This window comes from Actinia tenebrosa, unplaced genomic scaffold (genome assembly GCF_029948245.1).
Source record: "Actinia tenebrosa isolate PJP-AT-01 unplaced genomic scaffold, QUT_ActTen_1.0 PGA_scaffold17__23_contigs__length_9995812, whole genome shotgun sequence".
NCBI lineage: Eukaryota > Metazoa > Cnidaria > Anthozoa > Actiniaria > Actiniidae > Actinia > Actinia tenebrosa.
This window is the reverse complement of record NW_028292577.1, coordinates 6,307,805-6,324,045: the sequence shown is the minus strand read 5'-3', so window position 1 is coordinate 6,324,045 and position 16,241 is coordinate 6,307,805. Positions and strand designations below refer to the sequence as shown.

Here is a 16,241-nt window from a genome sequence, read left to right as displayed (position 1 = left end):
CCTTAAACGGATTTAAAAATATATTTGTTATAGTAAATATACAACAATATAAATAATCTAATAATCAAAATTGTTTTTTTCCGCAATAATTTACGCGGAAACGTATTGGATCACCGCAGAGTTCCTCCATTGATGGCCATTCTGGTTTTCAATCGATAGAGATGTGGTTTAATAATATATTCAAATTGATTTAGAATAGTTTTCTATAAAACAATAAGTCTGAAAATCTAAACTATATTTATGAAAATACTAAGGGAAATTATTTGTTTTCTCTATGAAAACCTTGAATGAGTCAACAACAATCCATACTCTGAATTTGGGCGTAAAGTTTCGCATTTTCTGACCTCTCGGAAATAGTCTTGTGCCAATCGTTTTTAACTTACGATACATCCAAATTCTGATTTTACATTTCTTTTTTCCTCAAACATTTGCCAAGAAAAATAAAGCAATTATTCTCAAGGGAATGATTTTTGGTCGGGAATCGATTGGTAAGACATTATGCTTGAAGTTAATTAACTAATGCTAAGGGTTTGTTTCACGCAACAACTTTACTCGTAATATATTTCTTCTGCGCGCGTTGTTACAGTTTATGCTGACCATGTACAATGTCATAAGATTGAACTTAATTTAAGCATATGCTACCTGTTAAGTTAATGCTAAAAAAACATGGATGATTTTTGATATGTAGAAGAATGACATAAGATAACATGAAGAAAGGAAAAGAAAGACGGAAAAAGAAAATAGAAAATAGAAAATATTTCCAAAGTGTCAGTCCGCTTCAACCATTTCTAAATTCGTCGCTTTCAAGTTAGTTTCCAATAAGAATATTATACCAGAGGTTATACGGATGGGGTTCATGTTACTGAAACCATTTTGAATGTGTTTAGTCATTTTTTTTAATATAATAGTGAGTCATAATGAAACATATTTGATGAGTCACTTTACAAACGCATAAGCAGATTCATTTTCTAATAGATTTGGCAAAATAAGTGGGTCAGTTTTTTACTCTCTGGTTACACCCCCAAAGACGCAAGGCATTATGGGGATGTGAAAGGAGAGAATGGCCTTTACCTTTTATTGATGTATACCGCTGTTCTTAAAGACCACAGACTCATTTGTATAGAGCGTAGATAGAGCTCGTTCAAAATACGAACGTGCAATAAATATCTAAGTGTTTAATAAATAGAGGATATTACATAGGCGCTCGGAGATACGAATTTTATCTTCGAGTGTTCAATTGATATCCCACGAGTGAGAGCAGCGAACGAGTGAGATATCTAAATTGAACACGAGAAGTTAAAATTCGTATCTCCAAGCGGCCATGTAATGTTCTGTTTATTATATAGATATCGATGAAACTGAAATAAAACAAAAGCTCAAAAATTCTTTATCAAAATAGCAAGCCGATTCAACAGCGATATCTTCACGTGTGAAAGATATGGTATCTTCCACTGGTGAAAGATATCAAGTTTTCGACACTAGAGAAAACCTGGTATTTCATCGATATCTATATAATAAAAGTTAAGTATCAAGATCAAAAGCTAAGAATAGACTACAAAAGAATAATAATAATAATAATAATAATTAATCTAAAATATAGCAAACATCTAAAATACTATGCTAAATTATTAATTATATAAATATTTATCGTAGTAATAGTACTCGTGGTGTATAAAGCAGGTGGCTTAATCAGTTTGACAGGGATAGATTATGCATTTCAAATGTCTCACAACTATGCTCTCTTCGTTCAAATTTCACTATATCTATGTCATTTCCACTTGATCTGTTGTTTGTGATTTGCTCAGAAGCAGCGTTGCTTCTTCGATGGAATACAGAAAAGCATGGGCTTAAAATTGCTTTGAAATTTGCTCTGTACATGTCATTGAAGATCAAATAAATGAAAAAATTATAACAGCATGTCATCTGGATAAGAAAATACGCGCCAAAAAATACATCTTCCTTAGTGAAGGACGACAAGTGTGAAAGCTTCCCGTAATACGATAAGAACATGTAACAGTGAATAAAAATCCAACTCACAAGCGACGGAGTTACAATAGCAACCGACATCCTCAATACTTTCTTGTTTTGTTTCTCTCTTCTAATTCTAGCTGTGTCAGCTAAAGTCTGACCTGGTGCTTTGTGTTTACGGAGTTTACAAACTATGAGGAGGTACAGGGTTACCGTGACCGGGAAGGGTATTCCAAATGATACACCAAAAAGAAGGTAAATTTGGAAGTCTTTGGCGATTGAAAGAGGCATACCAAACAAGTCCCAACTTCCCACGCAACTGGTAAATCTACCAAAATAAGGATAGTATTGTGTTGAAAGTTTATGATTAGAAAAATAAGGAATACACAGAATGACTGCGAAGATCCAGATCCCTGGAAGGATGTACTTGAGTCTTGACTTGCTAAAGCCGCCCTTGAGAAATGGGTGAGCAACAGCGTAATACCGATCAAGGGCGATGAGGATACAACTATAGATCGAGACAGTCCAAGAGACGTTCTTAAGGAAGGGCAAAAGTTTGCAGAGTGCAAGACCAAAGTTATCATCGATAAACCATTCGCCATCGAAAATTGTTGTCACAATTTCTTGAGGTATTTCAAAGCAAGGAAAAAGGAGATCACTGATCGCCATGTTGGCTATTATGATATTTGTATTGGTTCTTAATCGTTTGTCTCTGTAGATTGCCCATAGGATAAGAGTGTTACCGCTCAAGGAAACAAGAAAAAGGAGACAGTACGCTAATGTCTTTGCTGTTTTTTTTATATGTCGGTTCTACCGTAAACCAGTTGCTATTCCAGGATGACGTGGTATTGGCCGTACACGGTTCGTGGAAATCCATTGATATGTACTGCACAGTTTATATCAGCAATACTGGTGACTTTATTTAGATGTCTCTAGGCAAATGACAACGGGAATCGTACTCGTCAGAAGGAATTATACCAACTACCAACTGGGAAAAGAAAATCGATGGAAAATATATCCGTTTGTCCTGAGTGTATTTTGGTAGACTTCGAGTAAGAGAGATGTCATCCACTTTATTTGTCTCCAACACTCACGAATCAAGAAGAGTAAAGTCAAGTTTTATAGTTGGATTACTCTGCAGATGAAGAAGAAATTCTACCAACTTCAAACTTGCCACACACAAAAAAAGAATATTTTCGCGTAAGTGAAAGTCGCAGAGTTACTTGAAGGGATGTCTATTCTTCAGTTTCTTCTTTGCACGACTGCAGGTGACCTCTTTATATATTCCCTTAATTACTTTTAATTAAGAAAATCCAATCATGCAAGGTTATGAAAAACAAAAATGACTTTCATCTAAACATTAAATAGCTATTTGTCTATGACAACACGAGACTACAAACAAAACCTTAAGTAGAATATACAATCCAAAGGAAGAGCAAAGAGTAATTAAAAAGCGAGTTAGAACTCAAGTTAAAGAAGAATCGTCCTAGGACGAAGTCTCCGCTTCTGCATCGCCAACTATTCCGGTCATGCGCTCGCGTACAAATGCAGCGGTGTCGCTTGAAAGTGTTAAGCAAGTTAAGTCAGATTTTACAAAGAAATGTATAGAGAGTCAAGATAGTTTTCGATTCATAAATTTCTGTGTAAACAGTTTTCAACTTGCCGGGGTAGAAGAACAATATATAACATTAAAGCATTTGATTTTTACCAAACATACTTTAATTTGTTTGGAAAAACCTTTTCGTCTCGATAGTTAGATTTTAACAGCCTTCTTGCCATAAGTGCTTCGTTAAATTGCAAGAAAAATACAAAAGGTCAAATATTATAAACAGGATTTCTCAAAATCAGAACTAGTTACCTCATTTGCCGGGGTCGATCCTTAAAATACACACATTCTAAATTACTGATATCGAATCTGTGGTCGATTGAACGAATTTATACTTTTCGTTTTTTACTTTCAAAAAGCTCCGATTTGAGACGAATATTTGTTAGATCCTTCTTCAAGAATAGGCACTTTGTGCAGCAAAAACCTTGAAAATTATTCGCAAAATACGGTACCAAAATAAATCTTGAATCCTCAGCTCTCGTTTGCCATCGTTTGTAATAGGTATCCTATTAAAGCACAGGAATACCGTAGCAAAAGGTTTTGTTTCTCTAAGTCCGGGCCTGAGAGATCTTGGGCTTCCTGTGGTTTTTATTTTATACATGATATCCGCTGACTTGGCGAGCGGCGCATGGCCGGAATAGTTGGCGATGCTTGACGGATAGGATCGTATCTACCGAATGACTGCTAGTTCATCTAAAAACCCTCTACTCAAAAGCTTAGTGTCAGGCTTAAAACAATATTTGAAAGTAGAAAATTACAATTAGATTTCATTTAATCGCATTTTTCAAACTTGATATCTTGAATTCAAATTTCAAAACCTTAGGGCTTTTGATGTTGCGTTTTCAATATAAAGGAAGTCAGAGTTCTTTTTAATAAAGTAACGTTTAATTAAAAATGAAAAAATAATATTTAAAAAGGGAGCAAAACTCTAACTAGGAACAGGGACAAGGACAGAAACCTACTTTCAAAATTTGTTGCTGATGAGTGAAATGATATTTTTTATTATTATTCTTTATTGAGGTTTCTTAATGGTCCCCATACATTTTCCTATAATATGGCACCACAGAAACCTAGTTTGGGTTACCTGTGGTTCCGCAACAATTTCACTTTACTGTCGTACAAGTTCTTCAATTCCGTATACGAGAAAACATCCATGCAATCCGTATCTTTTCTGAAATAAAAAAAAAATCGTTAATGAGTCGTTTGAGTAAAATATTGCGGTTTGAGGAAAGTCAACCTCGTTCCCAGGGCCTTCTCTTCTCGCTTTTTTTCAAGATGGCGGCGCTCGAATTGATTCCCTAAAAGAACCTCATAGCATGACTGATCAAAGTCACGGCACTTTTGCGGTTAACTCAAATATTGTATTGGGATATAGCGTGTTTGATTTTTCTTCCCCCGGTGGGGGGGGGGGGGGGTACTCCCTTATATTCGCTATACGGGTACGTGCCGCCAAACAGGGTATGGTTTTCAGCGATTCTACTCTGGAACAAGGTATATAAAATCGCGCTCGCTCTGGAACAGGGTATATGCAATCACGCTCTCTCCTCTCTGGAACAGGATTTCCAGTGATCTTGCTCTGGAACAGGGTATGAATTTCAGCCATTCTACTCTGGAACAGGGTCAGGGTTCAGAGGGCTCAGCGGCACATCCCTACCCTAAACGGGCAAGAGTACCCCCCCCCCCCCTTGGGTTTTCTTCCTCCTTAATCTTTTATGAACTAAAGCTCGGATCGTCTGATCATTGTTGTCATTCTAATATAACCAAATGCTTCTGGCGATATTCTGGTTGATGGGTCAACACAGGCTAGTCATGCACAAAATAAATCGAGTCGAGGTTTTGGGAAAACAATGTTGTCTTAGTTATTCTATTGAAATGTTTTGTGCCTGACCACTCAACCAGAATATCGAAAGTAGGCCTTTCAAATATGTTGGGTTACCTTATGAGACACGTTTTGGGCATTTAAGGCCTTAGCTTATCAGCTGTTTCTGATAACACTATATAATTTTTATAAAACTGTCTTCTGTCTTAGAAATTCCTCACGATGATGAGGGAAGTATTTCCCAGATTTATCTTAGGAGTTTACTGTACAGTGGCGGATCCAGGGGGGGGGGGGGGTCGAAGGGGTCCACGGAACCCCCCTTGAAGGTTTGATCTTTTAGGTAATAGAAATATGTCTTATATAAATTTTGCTTAAAAGTATCCACAAGGATAATGTTGAACACGAAATGATAGATATTTGCTGTTATAATGTTTAATTTACCTTTTAAAGTTCCGTTACTAGATAGTAAATTAGGTGATTAGAGCCAATTTTAATAAACAACTACAAAGAATTAAAGTAAATTTTTAAAGTAAGATTTTTAGCGATAGAGGAGAGCAGAGACAAAAGCGCTAAAGTATGTAGGAACGGCTTTTGAGCAGAGGCGGTAAAATCAAACATTGTGTAACAATTGCCGGTACATTCTGCTTTGGTTTCGCTTTACTCGTGACCAGCCGAATCGTGGTACACTACACTGTGAGCATCGTTTTATCCGGTAGAGCTGAAATGAGGAAAATGAAACGAAAAGAGGACATAGGACGTCCTTTTTATATCTCCCACGATGCATGGATTTCCTCTCGTAAAATTACGCAAAAATATAATTTTCAGTTAATCTATTTTATTTACTGGTTGTTTTTTTTTGTTTTTTTTACTATTGGAAATGTATGTCTTTCTTTAGTAAGTGTTAGTATGTTAAATATATAAGAAATTTCTAGTTTAAATATGTATGTTTTTGTGCAGTTTATTTTTAACCAGTACAGTACGCACGTACGTGTGCTGAAAAGCAATGTTGTGGAAGCAAAGAACTCGGAACAATGCAGCACCCTTGATATTGTTTTATATGCATTTATTTCCAGTTTTCTAATTAAAAATAACCTTGTCTAGCAATATACCTTCAACACGGTCATAGAATGTTATAATATTAATTTTTTCTTTTTTTTAATATGAATATTAAGGATTTTTGGATAACCTCTGAACAGAAAAATGTACATGGTAGATAGAACACATACCGCTCTATGTTCATTGATTCACTGAAAACTACAGTACACAAAACACGTGTCGACTAAAGTTTCTCACTGGACTATATCATCGAATTTGCTTCAGTGTGATCTCAAAAAAAACCTGATTTCCGAATTCCAAAATGCTAATTTCTTAAACATGACATCCAAAGTTTAATGAGCCAATTCAACTCATCTTATAATTGATGGACAACTACATTTACTTGGCTTTTTATCTGATTTAAAAGTCACACGATTTAATAAATCCTCAAGAAAAATAATACTATAGTATAAGGAATAGGTTTGAGCACGTGTGTGGTTAGTCTGATCGTTTTACTTCCACTTCTTGCGTTTTTCTTCACCTTTGACCTGGAAACGATACACCTTCCAGATAACAGTGTTCCGCATTTCACAACTTGATGTACTGTTTTACCCCGCTAAGAAGGATATGATGTTCATTGAGTATCATGTTACAAGCACTGTTCTGTCCGCCTTGCGTTACCACATAAAGACGTTATCTAAACCCCTATTTTTAGCAACCACCGGTGACTGATTTTGTAATAAATAGAGGAGCACCGAGCTAGTTTGACAACGCACTTAAACTTGTAGAGCTGCTTGAGCATCTATCAGAAGATATAACACTCTTGCCTAAAGAGACACTCTTGCAGAGCTGAACCAAGAAGGACTTCAAGACATTCACTGCTACATTTATTACTGTTTATTGAACATCATTATGAATAGTTCCAGTATTACTCTTACTCTACTAGCGATTGCACTATTATTCATCATTAGAGGTATGTAGTATTTAGATAAAATACTCGAGGTTAGAATAATTTTCGAGGTTTTTATAAGAAGTAAACTTAAAAGAAAACGAGTGAGCATAAACTTGCGCAACCAACCAAGTCACTGAATGACATTGAAAGAATTCAAAGGTTATCGCTATAAAGGAATGTAAGGGATTCTGCGTTCTCGAATTTTCGAATTTTTATGCTTTGTTATACGCGCAATGTGGATTAGTATTTGCGCATGTGTATTGTGAATACTGTTTACATTTTTTTGAAACCCGGCGCTTTTCTTCTTTTGCAAAAATATATTCAAATTTACACGAATAAAAAATTCTTTTAAATTTTTCTTCTGTCGGGGCATAAAAAATATAAGTGATTTTGCTTCAGCATATTTAAAGTGGATGAAGTTAAATTTAAAAGTTTAGCTTTTCAGCTTGCTTTGTTCATACTGTCAAATTTGGATGAGTTTGTTGAAACTGTTAAAGAAAACCGAACTATTTTCCAGAGAACTGCTCATCACTCCACGTCTTGTGGTTGTACAGTAAAATACTTGACCTACGAATAGCTCACTGACTGATATCTTTATCAGTTCAAAGGTTTTAATTGAAGTCTGTTCAATTTTTAGGAGCTGTGAGTGCTGTTTCGAGTTCTACTCAAAGCGGTTGTTACAACTCTCAAGTCACCCTTACCTGCCCACATTACACGCAGAACCGAGCAGGAAACTTGAAGTGGCGATTTTACAACAAAGCAACAAGCAAATGGTCCCTAGTAGCCAGCATTACTGGAATTGGCAACATGCGGGTGAACTCCGCTAATACTCCACTAGATGGACGACTAACTATCCATCCTAGTGGATCACTAGAGATCGCCACACTGAAGCCTGATGACGAGACAGAATTCATGTGTATAGTGACACAAGGACCAAGGAAATTGCACCGTGTATTCCTTAATGTAACATGTGGTACGTTTGTTAGATTCATAACGTTTTTGTTATTTTATTTTTATTATTATTATTTATTTTTTTTATTTTATTTTTTTAAATTTTTTATCTTTGTTCCTCACTGAAAGAAGAAAGATTTTTGAACTGGCCTAAAAGAACAATTATAATTATGGAATGCCTCAAGTTTTTCTTTTTGGTCCACCTGATGACAAAATTTGGCATGTAGATAAAGATTATTATTATGTTTAATTAAACAAATCAAAACAAACTAAGATCAAGGAGTACCCCAAAGTGGTGTTCTTGGTCCTCTAGATAAAAAATATCCAAGTTGATTTTCTTTTTTTTTTTCTTCTTCTTCTTCTTTTAAAATAGGCAACACCACGCTTATTACTCGCCAGATCTGTTTAGAAGAAGATGTGGTTCTCGACTGTGACGCAAAGCACAGAACCAACCCAAGAAAGCTGGACGAAGTCAAATGGCACAAGAAGAACACCTCGGGGAACGATGTGTCCTGGTCGTTACTCGTAGCTTCCAGGGGTTCTAATCCAGTGGTTGCCAATGGATTGCAATTCCATGGCAACGGGTCTTTGGTACTGAAAGGGGGAAGAGCTGAAGGCGTTCTTCGTTACAAATGTGACGTCACCAAAAATGTTGCAAGTCAATTGGACAGGCACATTATTGTGTTAAAAAACATCAAGTGCCAGCAACCAGGTAAATATAAAATAAAGCTTTGAAATAAATTAGTTTATATACACAAATGTCATGAGTACAGCAATTTACCATTCATATGGTACAGACGCATAAGCATTTCAACTTTTGAATTTTCCGCCATTTTTAGTAAAACGCATTTTTTGGGGAACGGTCGAACACTGCACAAAGGAGAAACCTTTTACGTTACCAGAACGAAATGTGTGGACCGCTTCTAATGACTGTCATATTTTTTTTATTTCAGTTACCCCCAAGACAAGAAAAGGTCGCTCTATCTCATCGCTATTCTCCCTCTGAAGAGCAAATATAAATTCTTACGTTACATGTACATAAACAAAGGAATAGGTACCGTTTTCCTTATTGAAAACGCGCCAAATTTATACAAGTTATTAACATGATCCACACGACAGAAGTTTTTGTTCGCTAGGGAATTTATAGTAAAAGTAAAAGCAGAACAGAAAAAAGGTATTCGTATAGGTTAGGTAGTATTTTGAAATTTATATTTTTGCTATGCAAAGATATTGTAGGCATTATATTTTGCCCATGCGCAGTTGTATACATATGGATGTTATTTAAAATGTTAGCATTCCAAGAGCTATTAGCCAATTGTCAGTTATTTATATTAGCTATACACCAAGAGAAAATGAACTAAGAGAAGGAATCCCCGTGTTCCATCATGTGCATTTTTAGAATCATTGATGCTATTTTTAACTCGTTACCATGCCCGCGCGATAATCATGCTTCCCTTTAATGCCTCGTTTTAGGACACGGAAAGCGTCATATTTCGCTACGGTCACAACAAAAACACAGGCTTTGCTTACTGCAAGACTGGAAGCCGCCTACCCTCAAGAAATCAACCAATCAGGTTCTTCGCTCAAAATATCTCCAAGCTAAAAATAGCATCAAACTGTGCACATGATGGTTACAAGGCTATAATAGGTAGGATTCCTTCTCTTAGTTCATATTCTCTTGCTATACACTTAATATGAATGTGGCTATAAATAATTCTGCTTCAATTAGATATTTATAAAAGTCTATAAAATGTTCTCAAATCGAAAATACTTTAATGATAAAATACATAAAGTATCTTAAAATATTATTAGGAATTTTACAATTATAATATATAAGTATGGAATTGATAATTTATTGAACGCTTATTTAATAAATTACTGTTATATAAACCGTTAATTCTGTTTTGAATGTGAAAGCTTTCTTTGGCGCAGATCAAGGATTTTTTAAAGGGGGGTTCCAATATGGCCGCCACGCAAAAATAAATTGCATATATATGGATATATTGCTGAAGACTGATCAGAAGAGATGCATCTTACGACATTTAAAGATGTATAAGAAACAACCAGAAAGGAGAAAGAAAGAAAGAAAATTATTTCGAAGATGTTTTAAAAGATTTTTTGGCACACATCTTCATGAGTAAATACATCATTCTGTAACACTAAATCTTGCTGATGTTCTGAACGTGTTAAATCAGCTCAGAATGAACTTACTGAACTCAGAATGAAATCATTATTTTATTTATGAAAGCAGACATAGGGAAAATCTGATTGTAGAACGTTCAATTAATACAGTGTTTCAACCAGATAGCCAAAAGCAAAACATGGGAATGTCATGACATTCATGAATGTGAATACAGTATATAAAAAGAATGCCGACATCCTTTGAATCACGCAAAAGTAGACCTAATCAAAAAGACTTGGTTATAACCTCTTTCGGGGAGGCAATACTGATTTACTTCCGCACATTTGAACGACAAATGTATGGTTTCACTTTGATTATATAGCTTGTCGGATGTGGTCTTGACAGCAGTTGTTAAGGCGGGAAATATTTTTACCCTTTTCTGCTGAAACGAGAGGAAAACGTGCCATACTTGTTACGATAAGTGCCTACTTCTTCCACTTCCAGCCTTCATCGTCTGTCTTGTTCTTGCGTGTTTTTCTAGATCATTTAGTAACCTATTCTAAGCGACTGAAAAATAATTAAGGTATTAAACGAAAATACCGAAGAAAGACTGCTTTCAGTGCTATGCAGTTGTGGCTTGCACTTCTAACAACCGAGCGGCCCAGCTCAAAATATTTATCCAAATTTAAGCACGCAAACTCTCAACTAGAATCCTAATAACATATTGGTTAATACGATTGTAAAGAGGATCGGTTAAACATGATAACAATGAGACCAATTAAATTAAGTTAACGTGGGTGCATTGTTTATCCTTGTCACAGACCACGTTCACATTCCCTTGAAAATATATGGGGTTTTTTCTGCGTTCTCGTGAGCAATCGTTAAACAAAGAAATGAATATCTATTCTGATAATACGTGGTCTTTTATGCGTAAACATTACGTCCAAGGTGAAAGGGTCCACTTATTCCCTTTCTACCTGTGCGCCACTCAACTTAATTGCTAATATTCGTTTAGTTGTGATGACACAGCTGTCCTAAGTAAACCTTTCTGACATTTTGTTCCGCAGATGTGATCATGACTTCTACATAACTGCTAACTCAATCCTAAATGTCATTATTGTATTTTCATGTTTGCGATCACTACGATCATCTTATCACGTTCCTTTTATCCCTTTTTTATTAAATTCATGACTTTCTTGTCTTGTCCTGATGTTCCGAGTAGAACAGCAACGAACTTCAGTCCTTATCGAAGTTCGGATATTTTTTTCTCTTATTACATTTATCTTCTATCCATGAACCTAACTACCTCACGAAACTTAAGCCATGCATATGGGCCATAGTCCACGGAAGCACGGGTGGCGTAGCGGTGTGAGCGCTCGCCTCTCATCAATGCGACCCGAGCTCGAGTCCCGCCGGGTTCGGTGTTGTATATGAGTAGAGTTGTTTGTTGGTTCTCTCCTGTGCTTCGAGGGTTTTCCGGGTTCTCCGGTCTTCCTCCCTCCGCAAAAATCAACTCCTAAATTCCAATTCGATCACGGAATGAGGGCCACAGGTTTGTTAGCCAATGGCTATTAAGTGCTACCCTCGTGAAAAAAGGACGGTTTTTCCCCCATACCTTTTGCACAATGTGAAATTAATCATTATTCTTAATAGTGCACATTGTTGCAGAAGGTCCAAAAATGTCAGTCCTGAATCGACTAAAACAATAGGTTTCAGTACGATTGGGTCTGTCCCCTTTTGTCCTAAACCTCTATCTTTCAAATACATAACATCATTGGCGGTCACAAGAATTGTCTCATCGTAGAAATCTTACAAACAAAAGAAGCACCACACACAAAAAGAATTAAAGGAAATGCAACAAAAATTGCTTTCGCTGACTCAGCCCTGCATCTAATCTACAGCCAATTAACTTATCCGGATTATTCAGCATTTCTGAAGTCTTATAAAGCATTACCATTGCAACTCTGGGACTCTCATCCTCAATAAATGGTACTTTTCCAGACGATAAATAGAGAAACGACAAAACGAAAAGTTTTCAACTACATTTTAAAAATATTTTTATTAATCTGTGCTCAATGCTAGTAGTTTCTTCCAGACAGATATGGTAACATGCCGTAATGATAACAGGAAAATCCCTTAGCCCTGACAAGTTTACTATTAATATACCAAAAATAAGTTCACAAGCCGCCGGATACATTAAGATTGTCTCTTTGTTCTCCTCAGTATTTTGGAATCACCGCTGACGTGACTAGTCGTCGTCATGGAAACACGTCTTCTCATCTTTTGTGATACCAGAATTCTTTCCGTTTTTCATTTGCGTAAGAAAGAAAGAAAGAAAGGTGAATGCTGACAAGAAACAATTGGTTGACCGCACTGCGAGCTTGGAAGGATGTGATGTTAGAACGCTAAAATAGGTCCAGGGACTTCACCATGCGTTACACACTCATGATCCAGGAAGGTTACCTAAATGATATTTATATTATTAACAGATGGTTGACAGATATATATACCAGTGTACCGCGTACGCCAGAACCATCACACACCAGTTGGTAAGATAATTTACGGACAATCAATTGAGTACAAACGACCTTGAAAGACGATACAGAGCAGAACTAAAGAGAACTAAACATATCTTGTATCACTAGTCAGACATTGGGAGCCAAGAATGTGTGGTACTTCCATCACCATCAACGCATTGGTTTGCTTCTTCATCATCAGAGGTATTTCTATGCAAAGCTTTTTGATGTCATAATTAGTTTTTGTTGTTGCTTTTGTTATCGTGTTTTTATTATTTTAACCATTAAAAACCTTAATTATTTTTTATTAGTTACAATTGTTCATGAAAACTGCAGATTTAATTTGTACATGCGTGTTGTTCTCTCGCTTGTCACGAGGGAGGAGTTTTTCGGGTTCTCCGGTTTTTCTCCCTTTTGTAAAAATCGTCACGTTGGTTGAGTGCTGTCTGTTGTAAATTAGCAGTGAATGTAGTGGTAGTGCGTGTGGAAGGAACCCCCACGGAAGAGCCCCTGGTAACGATAGTCATAGTTATAAAATGTCCCTATTTTTGAAACATTGCTACTCTAATTTGTAGCTCAGTTTTAATTCATTTGTTAATTTATGGTTTACCAGGAGCGGTGAGTACCGTAACAACTCACAATCAAAATGGCTGCCACAACTCTGATGTCATACTGACCTGCCCACAATACGCACTGGGCCAACCAGGCAATTTAGTGTGGCGGTTTAAGGACAAAACCACCGGCGTATGGTCACGAGTAGCCAGCATTAGGAATGGTCAAACAACGTTAAACTCCGCCAACACAGCATTGGATGGGAGATCAGCCATTCATCCCAATGGATCCTTGGAAATTCACTCTCTTCGACCTGATGACGAGACAATGTACCAGTGTATAGTGAGACAGGGTTCTCGAAAACTGCACGTTATTAACCTTAATGTTAGCTGTGGTGAGTATACAGATGACTTCAAAAATATATAAAGGAAAAATTTACAGATGCTTTTGAAGGGCTTTATTCTAGACAATTAAGTTGTTCGTTGAGGCCCAACAAAATCCTTCATAATTATTCGAAGTGGTTTTGTTTTTAAGATTTATTTGCACGAGCTACTGTCTCTGTTCATCTTATTTCCTGTTGTTGGGCAATTGTTTCCTGTTTACAGTTTAGTTTATTTCTATTTTTAACTCATTCTATTAGCACTGAAAACATATGAGACTGCAAACGTATCAGCTTCAAATAAAGTAATCTGAACAATTGATGGCGTTGACCTGCATAAATTGTACATGTCAACGCCATTCAGCTAATTTTCAGCGCAGTTTCCGTAAGAGCATAATTTTTTTTATGTTCAGGCAAAGTCACTGTGATCAAACGCGAAGTCTGTATAGAAGAAGATGTTGTTCTCAGTTGTGACGCATGGCACAGAACAAACCCGAGAAAGCTGCATCAAGTCAAATGGCACGAGAAGAACACCTCAGGGAACGATGTGTCCTGGTCGTTACTCGTAGCTTCCAGTGGTTCTAATGTAACTGTTGGTAATGGATTAAAGCTCCATGGCAACGGGTCTTTGTTTCTGCCAGCAGGACGGAATGAAAGTGACGTCATCTACAAGTGTGACGTCACTAAGAATGATGTTGCAAGTCGATTGGACAGACACATTATCGTGGTGAAGAATGTCAAGTGCCAAAGAGAAAAACAATTAAAAGGCAAGAGGAATAACGTTTTTGTATTTGCATTTGAGCTTGCAATTTCTAGCGTGCACCCAACACATCACATCCGCCATTTTGGATAGGTTTAACGATAAAGATAGTTGGATAGTTTTATATCATCTAACATGGTGACCATAGATTTTCCTTTCGTTGTGATGACTTGTGATAACGTGTTATTTTTGGGTATTTTCTAGGTACAATAAAAACAACAACGGGTCGTGTTGCTCTGACGACAGTCAATCCAAATAGAGGAATCAATGTTGCTATGGCGACCGGAATTCCTAAATCTCAAGGTATAAACCCAAGTCGTACGTCGTTATTTGTTCTTCTGTTGTTATTTTGTTGTTGTTGTTGATTGTTTTGTTTTTTGTTTTTTTTTCTTTTTGATAACGTACCGAATGCATTTCATTTTATTATTATTTTTATTTACTTTCAGTCTGTGGAGGTGTTCTGAACAATCCTGTCGGTACATTCCAATCACCAAATTTCCCAAGTGCATATCCTGCAAACTCTCATTGTAAATGGACCATCAGTCTTCCCCCGTACTACGCTGCCATCAATCTTACTCTCAACCAGGTCAACTTGGAAGACAAAGTCGACTGTTTGTGAGTACAAATAGTACATTTGCTTCTTACATCTTCAATTATGAGCAATAAACAAAAAAGAACGCCAAATCAAATAAGTTTCTTATAAATTCCTGGACGATATCTACTAGAATAAGAGGGATTGATTGATCCATTGATTCCAAAAATTTGATATATGATATTTCTATCTCTTCTCTAGAAATGACAACATTGCAGTCTATGATGACCTTGCTATCCAAGTCGGATGTCGTGTTTGCGGGAATCATATTTCTCCACTACGAGTCCAAGTTAGGGGGAGAGTTGCAGTAATCGTATTCAGATCTAACGGTTCTGTCCAGAAAACGGGGTTCCAAGCCAGCTACAACGGTGCACTGAATGCCGGGAAATTTGACCCATAAGACAATGGGAGCTCAAATTCAAAAAAGACGTAAAGGAAACTTCTTAGAAGAATGCAAACTAAAAAAATTCGAACGAATATTTAAATTTGTCTAAAAGCCTGCATAATGTTTTTGCTATGCAAAAAAAAAATGTAAACGTAAATATTTATACGTGTATTTATTTGCCATATGCCTAGGCAATAAAACCGGATTTATATAGCGGTCGTGCCATAGTGAAACTGTAGTCCATCTGCCGCATATAAGAAAATAAATATTAAAAATCATAATAAAGTCATTTGAGTTAAAAAGTAGTATGCTTATTCTCAATTTAAAGAAAAATTCAAAAAAGAAAAAAATATCACAGCCCTGCGCGATCCTCAAGGGAACCAGACTGACGGTATATGGAGGCTTTGCACCATCAAGTGATGGCAGCCATGATAGGAGGTACAACAATAAAATCGTTCTCCCTTGGGGAACTGCTAAATGCTTTCTCATGTAAATCAGATTAGACCAGATTCAGTTATTCCTGCCTCCTGTCATGGCTGCCATCACTTGATGGTTCAAAGCCTCTATAGAAAGACCACCTTCTAGTCAACACCATCGAATGATA

At 36.5% G+C, this 16,241-nt stretch overlaps 3 protein-coding genes across 3 annotated transcripts; 2 read left to right on the top strand and 1 right to left on the bottom strand.

Annotated features, from left to right (window-relative positions):
* Positions 1-1,689: 1,689 nt before the first annotated feature.
* Positions 1,690-2,637, bottom strand: LOC116291234 (tachykinin-like peptides receptor 86C). The gene has a single exon (XM_031698374.2). The coding sequence runs from the start codon at positions 2,635-2,637 to the stop codon at positions 1,690-1,692; it is 948 nt and encodes a 315-aa protein (XP_031554234.2).
* Positions 2,638-7,038: 4,401 nt separating this feature from the next.
* Positions 7,039-10,186, top strand: LOC116291245 (uncharacterized). The gene is made up of 4 exons (XM_031698391.2): positions 7,039-7,401; positions 8,018-8,353; positions 8,705-9,043; positions 9,285-10,186. Exons 1-4 carry the CDS (start codon positions 7,341-7,343, stop codon positions 9,335-9,337), a joined length of 789 nt encoding a protein of 262 aa, XP_031554251.1. The 5' UTR covers positions 7,039-7,340; the 3' UTR covers positions 9,338-10,186.
* Positions 10,187-12,728: 2,542 nt separating this feature from the next.
* On the top strand, positions 12,729-15,926 carry LOC116291240 (uncharacterized). The gene is made up of 6 exons (XM_031698382.2): positions 12,729-13,173; positions 13,583-13,915; positions 14,314-14,667; positions 14,865-14,963; positions 15,107-15,275; positions 15,454-15,926. The coding sequence occupies exons 1-6, from the start codon at positions 13,119-13,121 to the stop codon at positions 15,650-15,652; spliced, it is 1,209 nt and encodes a 402-aa protein (XP_031554242.1). The 5' UTR covers positions 12,729-13,118; the 3' UTR covers positions 15,653-15,926.
* Positions 15,927-16,241: the final 315 nt, after the last annotated feature.

Bases quoted from the DNA above. Each gene is read 5' to 3' on its own strand.
- LOC116291245 (XM_031698391.2), top strand. From the start codon at position 7,341: ATGAATAGTTCCAGTATTACTCTTACTCTACTAGCGATTGCACTATTA. The intron at 7,402-8,017 runs GTATGTAGTATT...TTCAATTTTTAG, and splicing joins ACTATTATTCATCATTAGAG to GAGCTGTGAGTGCTGTTTCG. The intron at 9,044-9,284 runs GTAAATATAAAA...TTTTTATTTCAG, and splicing joins CATCAAGTGCCAGCAACCAG to TTACCCCCAAGACAAGAAAA.
- LOC116291240 (XM_031698382.2), top strand. From the start codon at position 13,119: ATGTGTGGTACTTCCATCACCATCAACGCATTGGTTTGCTTCTTCATC. The intron at 13,916-14,313 runs GTGAGTATACAG...TTTTATGTTCAG, and splicing joins TAACCTTAATGTTAGCTGTG to GCAAAGTCACTGTGATCAAA. The intron at 14,964-15,106 runs GTATAAACCCAA...ATTTACTTTCAG, and splicing joins CGGAATTCCTAAATCTCAAG to TCTGTGGAGGTGTTCTGAAC.
- LOC116291234 (XM_031698374.2), bottom strand. From the start codon at position 2,637: ATGGCGATCAGTGATCTCCTTTTTCCTTGCTTTGAAATACCTCAAGAA.